This window comes from Calypte anna, chromosome Z, assembly GCF_003957555.1.
Source record: "Calypte anna isolate BGI_N300 chromosome Z, bCalAnn1_v1.p, whole genome shotgun sequence".
In the NCBI taxonomy this organism is placed as follows: domain Eukaryota; kingdom Metazoa; phylum Chordata; class Aves; order Apodiformes; family Trochilidae; genus Calypte; species Calypte anna.
This window is the reverse complement of record NC_044274.1, coordinates 42,980,963-42,993,097: the sequence shown is the minus strand read 5'-3', so window position 1 is coordinate 42,993,097 and position 12,135 is coordinate 42,980,963. Positions and strand designations below refer to the sequence as shown.

At 36.1% G+C, this 12,135-nt stretch overlaps 1 protein-coding gene across 7 annotated transcripts in view; it reads right to left on the bottom strand.

Annotated features, from left to right (window-relative positions):
* NFIB (nuclear factor I B) overlaps positions 1-12,135 on the bottom strand; it is a 165,345-nt gene that overhangs the window by 41,829 nt on the left and 111,381 nt on the right. For all 7 annotated transcript variants that reach the window (XM_008496217.2, XM_008496215.2, XM_008496216.2 and 4 more), the window contains one exon: positions 11,660-11,778. In XM_008496217.2, coding sequence (XP_008494439.1) covers positions 11,660-11,778 — 119 coding nt within the window. The remainder of the gene's footprint in view (positions 1-11,659; positions 11,779-12,135) is intronic.

Below are 12,135 nucleotides of genomic sequence, written 5' to 3'. Positions count from 1 at the left end.
AACTGTTATTCATTTCCAAAGATCCTCAGGAAACACTAATGAGACACGAGTTTTGGCAATTTCCTCATCAAAGCAAAGACCCTCTTCCTCAGTCTGAAGGAGTTTGTCATCCAGGCAGTTCCCTGAATAAGTTTCACCTTGGCACAGTGATTGGCAAGCTACCTGTTAGGAAAAGGAGTCTGGAATTGAGCAGTGATCCAGGGAAAGTTCAAATATCCACCCGCCTGCTTATGGAGACTGGATCTGCTTTCTTCTCAATACTACAACATGACAGTATCTTTTTTATTGCTCATGAGCAGAGTGAGAAGAAATCATGAACAAATATTAACTTTTTCTTTTAATCCAGTTTATTCTTTAACCGTTCATATTAATAAACCTTCTACTCCTTAGTTTCACAAATCTTTCTTTGCAAGGCACACTGCTGCAGACAACAATCTGTAAAGATTAATTTACAGCTCCTTAGTCTAGCATCACCTCCATAGAAAGTAATATAACACAACATTCAACTTATTGTATATATAAACACAGTGAAAACATGAAAGCAATAGATTCCATAGGACCACTGTCAAGCTAGAAGAGGCATCCTTTCCTTGGAGTTTTAAATTAACTGCTGTTTTTTCCAGAGGCACTACCTAGGATAATTTCTGGTGGCAGGATCTACTACATACATCCAGCTTAGCCTCATGCTCCACTGCTTCCATCACATCTAGTAGGTACACTTGTATGAGGCACATGTGAAAACTTAAGTAAACTTTTGAATTAATGCTGCATAGATGAATGATGATGATGAATCATGAAATTTTGGAGAACTGTTTTATTTTTATACTTCTGTGGGGAAGAACAAGCTTAGTCATTCTACACAGGCAGAGCCAGCATCACCAGTTTTCAGATGTGCACAGTCTGATTTCTTCTAATGATATAAGCATTCTGTATTTCTCAACTCTAAGTCACCTAGCAGTGCATACTGATGGCTGAGGGACTCTAAAACACAACCACCTATCATTTGGAAGAAAAGGTCTTTGCTATATCTGTTCTAGAGACTTGGCATTAGGGTTGAATGACAACTGAGAATCCTGAAAAACAAAGAATTTTTTTTTAACTTCACAATAAAAAGAATGGTGACATTTTTGCAAATAAAAAAAGACTTAATAGATTTCTTGTTCAGTACCAGGCCTTTGCTGATCAGCCTTTGTATCTAGCTTTCACACGCAAATCTGTACTCTAATCATTAGCTTGTTAGTGTCTTATTCTCCTTTACTGTAAGTTCCATGCTGGACCAAAGACAAGCCCTCCCAGAAATGTATTTATTGCCATGAGAAGTTCAGTTCTAATTTTGTCAAAAGGCAAAATCAACAAAGCAAGCAAAGAAAAATATCATCATCAGTTCTGTGGCTCTCTGAGACACATAAAGCAATTTTCAGGATGAAGGATTTTTTTACTTGTTCTTGAGAGAAATAGTGAGGTCTTACATGAAGCTCTGTATGCAAGTTAATTAGCAGCTGCCAGTTGGTTGCACCTCAGAACGTGAGGTGCAGACAGTGCTCAGGTTTGACGACAGCTGCTCTCCTACGTTTAAGAAACTGATCTCAGTTTTACTTTTGCTTCTATATCAAGTGAAGAAAAGCATTCTACATATGAATATTTTACACTAGAGTAGAATATTTCAGTGTATAAAGACTTGATAACCACTCATATTCAGATCAGCCTACCTAGAGCCAATGTATATTTTCACAGGCACACCTCCAACATTGCACAACCCAATCTATCAGACTGTGACACTGGTTTCCCTATCAGGAACCATGCCCAAGGCTAATCAAACACTCTGTTATTTTCTTTTACCATTTCACAACAGAGAAACCATTTCAGTATTTTCTCTTTTGTGATTTCTAGTGAAAAGCTTGAGAAGAATTAGCCTACAATTTCTTCTAATGATATTTTCAGTACTGCAAGGTAGCAGGAAAAACACTACAGTATCACAATTTTTAAAAGCTCCTGCATGAGTATATTTCTTACATTAGCAACTGTATTATTTCCTTGTTCATACTCTACTTATCTTTTATAATAAGTTACAGCTTGCATTTCTCAATATGCATTAATATACATAAGAGAAGGAGTTCCAGACAACTGTAATGTGACAGTCAGAAACTCTTCAGATGGAGTAAATACATCATTATTCTGATCCTTACCCACATGCAAACTTGCAGAGTCCTGAATTCCATTGCCAACAGTGACGTTCTGTGGGAAAATCTTGATGATTTCCTCAACAGAAAGGGCAAAAGCCAGAAGGATCACATCTGCTTGCCCATATAATATCTCCCAGCATACTTGGGATGAGGGAGGTGGAAAAGTAGGTAAGTGTCTAGACAAACAAGTTGTAAGATGCTTTTTGTTGGTGTGTGTGATTCAGTGAATAAAGCTGGACAACCAAGTTTCTTTGCTGCATTACCGATTACCCTACTTTTTACAGACAGAAATCAAAACAACAGGTACAGTTCCTGTTAAAATTTCATACATTACATTTTGAAAAGTGTAATTCTATTGCATGGTTATTTAACTTAGGATAACCAGGAGAGCTACGAGAATATTTCCTCCAATTAACTTTAAAAAAATTAAAAAATTCAGTTTCAACCAAATGCAGTTTATAAAACTGGGAGACAAAAAATATGGTCAGATTAGAGAGTTATTTTTTAATATGTACACATCTAAAGCATCCACATCCCAAAGTAATTTTAAAAAATGTTTAACAGTAGGATGGAATGTGACCTGTTCCAATATTTTTCCAGAAGAACTGCAAAAGTGGACAGATTTTACTGAAGTGCAGATTCAAGTATAAATGACCCACTGTTTTTGATTTAATGCAGTGTAAGCGCAACGTTCCTGTTCTGTCTTTATTTGCTTCCAGTTCTGAGAGTTTGGTTTGGGAAAAGTAAGTATTACTGGTGCTACAGCTTTAATATTTCAATCATTTTACCTTTTGGAATTCAAACCAAGGTAGATTTATTATATATGTGGATATATAGACCTAACACCACAACAGCTGTTTGACAGTGTCATATAACATAGAAGAAGTTAATTGGTGCACTAAGGAGATTATTGCTATTTAAATGTAGGTCTATACCAATGAAGATTAGACTGAAACCACGGCACACTATCCTGAAAGAACAGTGGGCACCAGTTCTTCAATCTTATCCTTCAAACCCACCTTGACTCTTGTCATCAGAAAATACCAGTGAACCTCATAGTAAAAGTCATATTCAGCATGACTGTGTTATCATACCTGCAGGGTTACTTGTGAGGAAAAAACAGACCTTTTTTTCCCCCATGTTTTGATCTGCTGGCATGAAGCTGTCCAGCCTTACTCACCCTACATGCCTTATACTAGAAGCATGGTCTAGCTGTGAGACCCCCCAAGACACGTCTGCCACCATGGAGACGATGGGGATTTGGGAAGCTGCTGTTGGAGGTAGGTGGCAATGTCCTCTCCAGCTCTGCATCAACCCCTGGGGACCAGAAGCAGAGTGCCAGCCTACTCTGCAGACTCTCCTGCCTCACTTCTTCCCACAGCTTCAGACTCAGTTTATCTGACCACCTCTGCACCACTGCTGCTCATCAGCTGTAGTATGGAAAGCACTTAGGAGGAGCTCAGAGCTCTACAGAGCGGCCACCCATCAAACCTGGAGCAAGCCCTCCAAGTAGTGAGGCTGACTTTGGAAACAAGATAAAAAACGTCAGAAGACCAAAACTACAATAATGATGCCACAAAAAATGTACTTTAACATATATCTATATAGATAAATAGATATACATACACTGCCATTAACAAGCCCCACATGAGGTTCCATGTACACTTCACTGCTATAAATAACTCTTAAGCAGTTCCAGTGTACTTTAGGTACTTAAATACTTTTTTAATTAACTTTACATTTCAGAAAGGGACTGGGCCATGTAATTGTCTATGAATCATTGTTAAGAGATGATATTCCAGTAGATATCTGTGATACAAGAGAATTATGGGCTACTCGAGATAATCTAATTAAAAAGCCAAACAAAATGTAAAAAGTTCAGATTACATTTTAAACATTTATTAAATTATCCTAGAGAAAGTCATTCAAACTTTTAGGAAAACACACAGCTATTATAGCATCTCATTAATGCTAAGAATCCAAGCAACTTGGCTATAAAATTAAATCAATATTGTAACCTTAACTGTCAAAGTCAGAAATGTAGTCCCAATTTTTAATGCAATGAGATTAAAGAGGCATTTGAGAAATAACAATATAAAGGAAGTTGTTGATTTAGAAGCATTTAGTTTATGGACTCTCCTTGTCTCCTTATTGTATATGATTACAGTCAACACCAGTAACAGTTTAGAATGTTTAACAGGTGTGCTATATTAATTTGATTCTAGATACATCTAGGGAATGGTTTTGAACTCAGATAAAATCATTAACTCGCAATGAAATATACTAATTTGATCAAATTTGATACAATATATATAGTATAAAGAAGTAAAAAAGACGAAACTAGAAACCTATTCAAATCTATCTATGCACACAGTGCAATGAATCTACAGATCAAGATTAAAGGAAGAGGTACCTAAAGATGTGGCTGAATTTTTTCGATTTAATTTTTTCCATTTCTGGATGTCCCATGACTGAAAAAACCCCTCAGCATAGACACCTATCGTTCACGAGGTACTAAATACCCGCTCTTTGGTAACTGAAGATTTTCTGCAGCACATAGGCTAGAACATACAGAATAAGGCTTAACCTACAATTTCTAATAGGAGCTGATTAGTTTCAAAAATACTAATGAAATTTCTTATTCAGCAACACTGGAATAGGACAATTACACTTGACAGATTCTGTGCCAGATGTTGAATTAAGACACGTATTCTGTCACTAATTTCAAAGGATGTCTAGTGCTGCCATCAAATTAACAAGATGTTGCCATAGTATATATTCAGAAATTCATCACAGAATAAATGCTATGCACACAAGATAAAAACCCAAAACCTTTTGCACTTACCCCTTTTGCTGACATGGGAGATGAATATGCCAGCCCTGAGTGTAATCAACAAACTAATCACTCATGGAAAATGTCTGCTGTCCTTAGTGCAATATATTAGTCAAAATAAAAGGCAAAGAACCTATAATGAGATGCTTTTATAGAGACTTTATTAAGCAAATAACAGCCATTTCCAGGAGTGTAAAAAAGCAGACCTTTTTATATGCTTCTACTGTATCTCCCACTGCATTTGTCTTTCTGTCTCTATTTCTAAACGTTTTATTACTCATCGTTCATTCAGAAACTGAAGTGCACATGGGCTGGAGGAAAAGTCAAGACCCTGCTCTGTTCTCAATATAAAGTCCCTCATCTGCTACATCTAATATCTGAAGTTCTAAATACATGAAGATCTAAAGTGGTCTAAAGCCACGTTAAATACAGAAGAATAGATATACTATGTTGATTTATTTTTGGAGAAAGTGTAAACTTATCATTCTCATCCAATAATGGAGAATGTACATTTTTTTGAAGTATAAGCAATTCATTCATTTAATGTTTTTGCTGTTCTATTTATGTTTTTTTTTCCACTTTCTCTGCCTCTTTAATTAAATATTCATTTGAAAGATCCTTCACTTACTTGTCTATATTTAATGCCTTTCAAGCTCTATGAATAAGATAGCACTTCTCATCTTTATGAAAGTAATGTTTAACTTATTTTATGTACCAGTAATTTTTCTTGTAAAATCACCACTATGGAAAGTAGAAGTAAACCATTTCCTTACTGATTTTAAATTTAATCATCATGCCAGAACTACTGATTTTTAATGAGTAGACATAATGCCCAGTCATTTAACACTATCATCATCTCATTCTGCAACCAGAAAGAGGTGAACAAAACTTGTAGCCTTACAGGTAACTCTTCTCTGCTAATGCTATTGTTTGTTACTATGACACTTTTGGCATTTTAGCAGCGACTAGACTAAAAGTAACCATGGCCAAGACATTTCTCTGGAAATACTCTAAAAAAGTAATTTTCAATGTACAGTTTATAATTTTATGAATGTACAGTTACGAAAACTTATCAAGTGGCAGTGTTTGACTACTGTGCATACTTTATAGCAGTTAAAAACAGAAAATTCAGATAGAACTGTAAGGTGTCCAGAGGTGTGTGTATGTACATATGAAAGGCATGTGTATGTGTGTGTATACAATGATTAAAGAGTATTTTGGAATATTAAAAAAACCAACCAAACAACAAAGGCATTTACTAACAAAACACAAATTGCTGCATAATGTGATCTGACATGCAAGGGTTTTGAGAACTCAGATTGAGAAAAAAAAACAGAGAGGCATTTAACAGATAATTCATCAAGACAAACTTTGCAAGATGAGTCCATCTGTTATATTAAGACTATGAGTTACTAAAGAATTAACCTTCAGGAGGAGCACCAGGAGCTGGAAAAAAATGCTGAACTGTGTCCAAGACAGGCCACCAAAAACCAGGGTTATCTTTTACTGTTCTCAACACCTGGACTACATTGACTACTTCCTCTTTTAGTTCCCTCACTTCAGAAATGAGAATGTCCATCTCTGATGGTCTGTGAGAACAAGACCCAAGGAAAGAGCCATCAGGGAGGACTCTAGTGGGGAAAGAGTGTCCAGTGGGAGAAAGCAAAAGGGGACAAGTGTCGAGATGATGGACATCCAACTAAAGGGGTAGGGACCTGGAAAGTGGAAGGTCCAACAGCTGCTGGCCAATTAACAGATGAAGGCAGTGCAACTGTTTCAGTTTTAATGCGATGCTGGCATCCTGGCTCTTGACTGTTGGTAGAGGTGGGTGAGGTGTAAGAGAGGATAAAGAAACTGTAAAATTAAAATTTATTCATTGTATTCTGGCATTCTGTATTTCCAGACATCTGACTACTATAGAAATGCACATGAATCTCTGTTACCTTTAAGATGATCAGTGTGTATGGGTGATTATGCCTGGTTTATTTATTTACAATGAACAGTGTTGTAATATTTTAATAGTAAACCAGATCTCAAGAGTGAATACTGAAATTGCAGTTATGATAATGCACATTCTCACTCTGACTTTTAAGACATAGGTGCACAGACTGTGCTCTGTTCGTCTGATTTTCTTGTTTCTTTATGAATTAAGGAAGTATTTTCTGATTTACTTATCAGTTAATACATCAAGATGTAAATCTAATATTTCTTAGCCTATGAAATCTTAAGTGATTTTTATCCACTGCACTAGTCAACAGCTTTGTTGCATTTTTAGTAACTGAATCTTTCAAATGGGGAAAGTGATTTTTTTTTTTGACTGTACAAAATTTTATCCTCCCTCCTCAAAAATATGAAAACACTCAGCAGATTTACTCCTTCAACAACTTACATGTATTTCACAAAGTATTATTACAGTACTGAACAAACTCATAATTCTGCTAAATACAGAAATATTAAAAGATTTCAATAACAGCAACATGGAAAAAGGAATACAGCAAGAGATTTACAGCAAACTACTATTTAGATATAGATATGTTTTCAATTGGTATAAATATAAGACATGATCCAGACATTATTGAAGTTAATAACTCATTCAATTGCACGGACAATATACTGGAGAGAACAAATGAGTTTCACAAGATCTGACAGTAGACAGAAACTGAACTCCTAATTGTCATGTTAGGGCTCTGTTTATAAATTATATACCATTCCCACAGATGACTTTTCACCTTTTTAGGCTCTGGGATTTTTGGAGGATGATTAGTTACTCAGAAAACTAATGGCACAGAAAAGGTTTGGGAGAAATGCTTGCAGTTTGCCTACTTGCTCTGCAGTTTACCTATATGTAACAAAAAATAAAGGCATAAAATAGATAATTTTCCCACAATGACTGAATATATAGACATTCAAAAGCAACACTGTAAATTCACAGAAATTTAGTTTTAAAGATCTCTTTTTGAAACTGTTGCACACACCCTTGTGTTCACATGTATTTTTTAAAATAGTCACAAAATGTGCAAGCCAGTGAAGTAAACCTCCAGGACACTATCCTGGCTTCACAAGCTTTTCTTTTCTTCCATGAAGATTTCTAATCTGACTTCAATAGTAAAAATAAAAATTTAATAATATTTTTTGTCAATTTGAATTTTTATATTTTATATCAGAATAATAACATGAATAACAATACCAGAGCACTAAATAATGAAGCTACTGCTCATAATCCTTCATGGATTGTCTTTGACTAGCCTTATGCCACCTAAAGTTCCCATTTTTCAGAAATGCTTACTGTTTCTGCACAAAATGACATCTTCAGACAGCCAACTTCCCTACAGATGATACAGCGCAGCGTCTGGAAATCTTATTAAAACAGTTTTGAAAGTACAACAGGAAGAAGACGGATAACAGCAAAAGGTCAAAGTCTGGAGGTATACAACTTAAAGTAGAGTGTGCTATGAGGAAAATTTTGTTATTGCTCAGCTAGATGTCTTTTTCCTAGTTTCACAAATGCCACATAATGGCTAAACCACAAGTACTCCTATTGATGCTCCTGCCCATCATGACAAATGCTTGCACAGTAAGGAAGCTGCAGAAGCTGTGAGGAGTACAACAGAATTGCTCATAGAGAATCACTCCTCTCTTGATTTCTACTTAACAACTAAAGTAAATTGTATTTCTCATGGCAATAAAAGGATGATCTAATCTGTTCTACCCTACTGCAAGTTTTCATTTGCCACATATTTAATGTCATTACATTTCTGTGTCACCCATTAATCTTTGTCCCACTCTCTCCCTAACAAAATGGTTGGATAGCCCCTTAGACATCTGTGAAACTCTTAACTACTTTGCTCCAACCTGTTTCAGCTGTTATTGTTTTCTTGTGATTATCTCCAGTACCAAAGCTCGTTTCTGCTACCTTACAAATGCAGCTAATGCAAGATATGAAAAGCTTTCATGATATAAAAAAATCTTTCAGATCTGTGTCTTCTCTATTTCTATAAAAACATGTTACGCTTACATGATGAAAAAAACTACATCCGTTCCAGGTAAGAAGTTAGAGACTTTGTTCTGTCAAGTTTGGAAAAGAGACAATGAAATTGAAATCAGTAATGCTGTCTCTTGGTATCAATCCTATTTCTCATTTTTTTACTTTCAGAAAAGTTTAAATCATGTGAAAGAGAAGCTAGTTACCCATAATGATGACACCCCTGCATATTGTCCTCTGTTGGTCTAGTGTAATGATTCACATTTCTAGTGCTGATGACCTTTAAAGGCTGTCTGGAAAAGCACTGCCTGTTGTGACATTAGCATTCCCTTATGACACTGGATGAACACAAATGTGATCCCAAATGCCTTCTCTTTTTTTCCATTTATGCCTAATCTCATATAGCACACAGATCTAATGGGAGATAGGGAAGTAGTACCAATGAGGTCTATGGTATAGAAACTTCTTCCAGACTTTTATTCCTGTAATATTTGTGCTTGAAGGCATAGAGAATATAAATTTTTAAAAGTATTACCCTGGCAAGACCTATGTGTTTAAAGGGAACTTTACACTGGAAGATGATAATATGAAGATATGAAGCATCTAACAAACCAGCAGCAGAATAAATATGCCAGAAGCTGCCACATATCCCTTCCCCATAAGGCCAGATATGAAGGACAGACACTGCAGTCACTACATTACAGTGTTTCTGCAGCACCAGGATAACCTCAGAAAGTGATCGAGTCAAACATAAATGGTTAGAAGCAAAAGGCTTAACCTTTCCCCAGTATAATGGTTCTCAGACCATCTCAAGGACAACCTCTCTTCCAGGGCTCTGGTAAGACTTCAGTAGGCCCAGCAGTGTTGGACAAGAAGATATTCAGGGAAGAATGTAAATTCCAGGAGGCAAGAATAAAATACATGGATTCAAGTCTACCTCTTTTATTCTCTCTTACACATCTTTTGGAGCTGTCTGGTTTATGAAACCAGAGAAAGCTGAAAGCTGTACTGGTCCAGGAGTCTAAACACCAAATGGCACAGAAATTAAGTAAAGCTTCATTGTAAATCTACTCAAGCAATTTAACAGTAACTTTTGTTCGCTATGATCAAATGTGACGGCTTGTAAAACTGAAAAAATCCAGTGCTTACAGAGCACAGTTCCTTGCAAGCAGAACGATTCAAGAGTTATAAAGCAACAGAGTTGGCAGTTGAGATTTGTGAAAGGCTCTATCAGCAGGACCCACACTCAGCTGTCCATGAAGCATTGATTTTCTGGGAAGCCCCCAGAGCTTATTCAGCAGCACAAAAGGACTTCATTTCAGCAGTAGGGATATTTCCCCACAACCACAAAAAAAATTATTTAAAAAGCACAAAATTTAGTTGAAGAACAATCCTGTCTGTTATGAAAAATCAGAATGAAGTGTGGCAAAGTAGGTAACAGTCACGGAGGAAAATAATTTGCAAAACGGGAGAGATTCTGGTTGGCAGAACTGCTGTTGTGCTCTTCCAAAATCTGGTTATGCAAAGCCACAGGCAAGATTATTGTTTTAAAATTCACCATTGAATGCTGCAAGCAGCAATAAAATCTCAGAGTCTCCCTGAGAAACAAAGGCCATAGGACATGCAGAAGCAGATTAAAAGAAAAACAGTTACAGCAAAACTGTGAAAATAAAAAACAGCTAAATTAAACATCAATCACATGCTACCTTGCAAACAGAGATGAAAGAGAAAACTTAGCAGGAAAAAAAAAATCCTAAATCAACATAAAATCAGGTGAAAACAAATAGTTGGTAAGTATTTGAAGAACTGAAAGCAATGATGAGCACTGGACAAGGTGGGAAAAGGTAGGCAAACATTCGAAAATTGGCAAAGGAAGCAACAGTATGTCTTTTTCTCTTTATAATTTTTATGCACTGTGGTGTGCCTTTCATGGTCTCCAAATAGCTGCAGCACCTCAGCCAAAGGATCCATTAACCAACACTGTTCACATTAGTTTGAATTTAAGCAGGTTTTCACATCAGAAGGAAGAGAGAAAAGACTACTGACATTCAGGTTTAAGAAACACCAAGACAAAATGAGGGAAAGTTATGACAATTAATTTTACTATTTTGACAGCCATAACTTTCTTCTTCGCACAAACATGTTCCTTGTTTCTGGTAACTCAAAACACATCAACACTTATCAATGCCCTTTAGCATATGGATATAGTCCTAAAGAGCTATGTGTGGGCTCTTCAGAAAAGAGACTACTGGACTTATTCTGAGTCACAGCATGCACTAAACACATGTACAAGAGCCTGTTGTGTTAAAACAAAAATGTGTAAACTAGTGTTGATTCAGTTATTGTACTGAGATTTTTTACTTTTTACTTGAAACCACTGTACTCAAAATCCTGCTCAGATGATCACAGCATCGATGGCATCAGGGGCCTCACTTGCCATGCATCTTTTAAAATAATAGATAAGGCTGTCGCCAGACAGAAAATTTACTATGTGGTTGTTTATACCATACCTTGTTGACTGTTTTAATTACGCTTACCAGAGAGAAAAGTAATGATTCTTGTTAAAAGCTATAATTTTATTGTAGTAACGGGAAGTTCGATGCGGAGATTTTTTTGTGTATTTCAGTATTCTGTAAGGTAAAATGGTCCCATGTTACTCACCTTGATCTCTTTCATGCCATGTCCGACTCCCCGCAGCTGGTGAATTTGGAGAAGGATAAAAGTCTCCAGTTGGGCTGGGCTCCATATTTTCATCTATGGAGATAGTTTTGGGTCTTTTGCTGTTGAAGTAATGGGAGATTTGGCAGTGAATATGACTTGCAGCTGGTAGTGGTATATAAACTGTTTGGATTTTAAACAAGTATTTCAACAAAAAGTCATTCATGTATGCAAAGCAGAAAAAAGAAGTGGATAATAGAGCTTATCTTAACTTACACAGACAACACTATTTAATAATATGTAATTCAGGTATTTGATTGCATTTTTCACATGAGTTAATATTTCAGAGATGGCATGAATGGATAACATAAAATGTCTACCAGAATTAGGCTGAACAGCCAAGAAAACAATTCATGTAACATACCAAAGAAACATTGTGTCGTGAGAGTATTAAAAATGACACAGAAGCCATGAAAGCA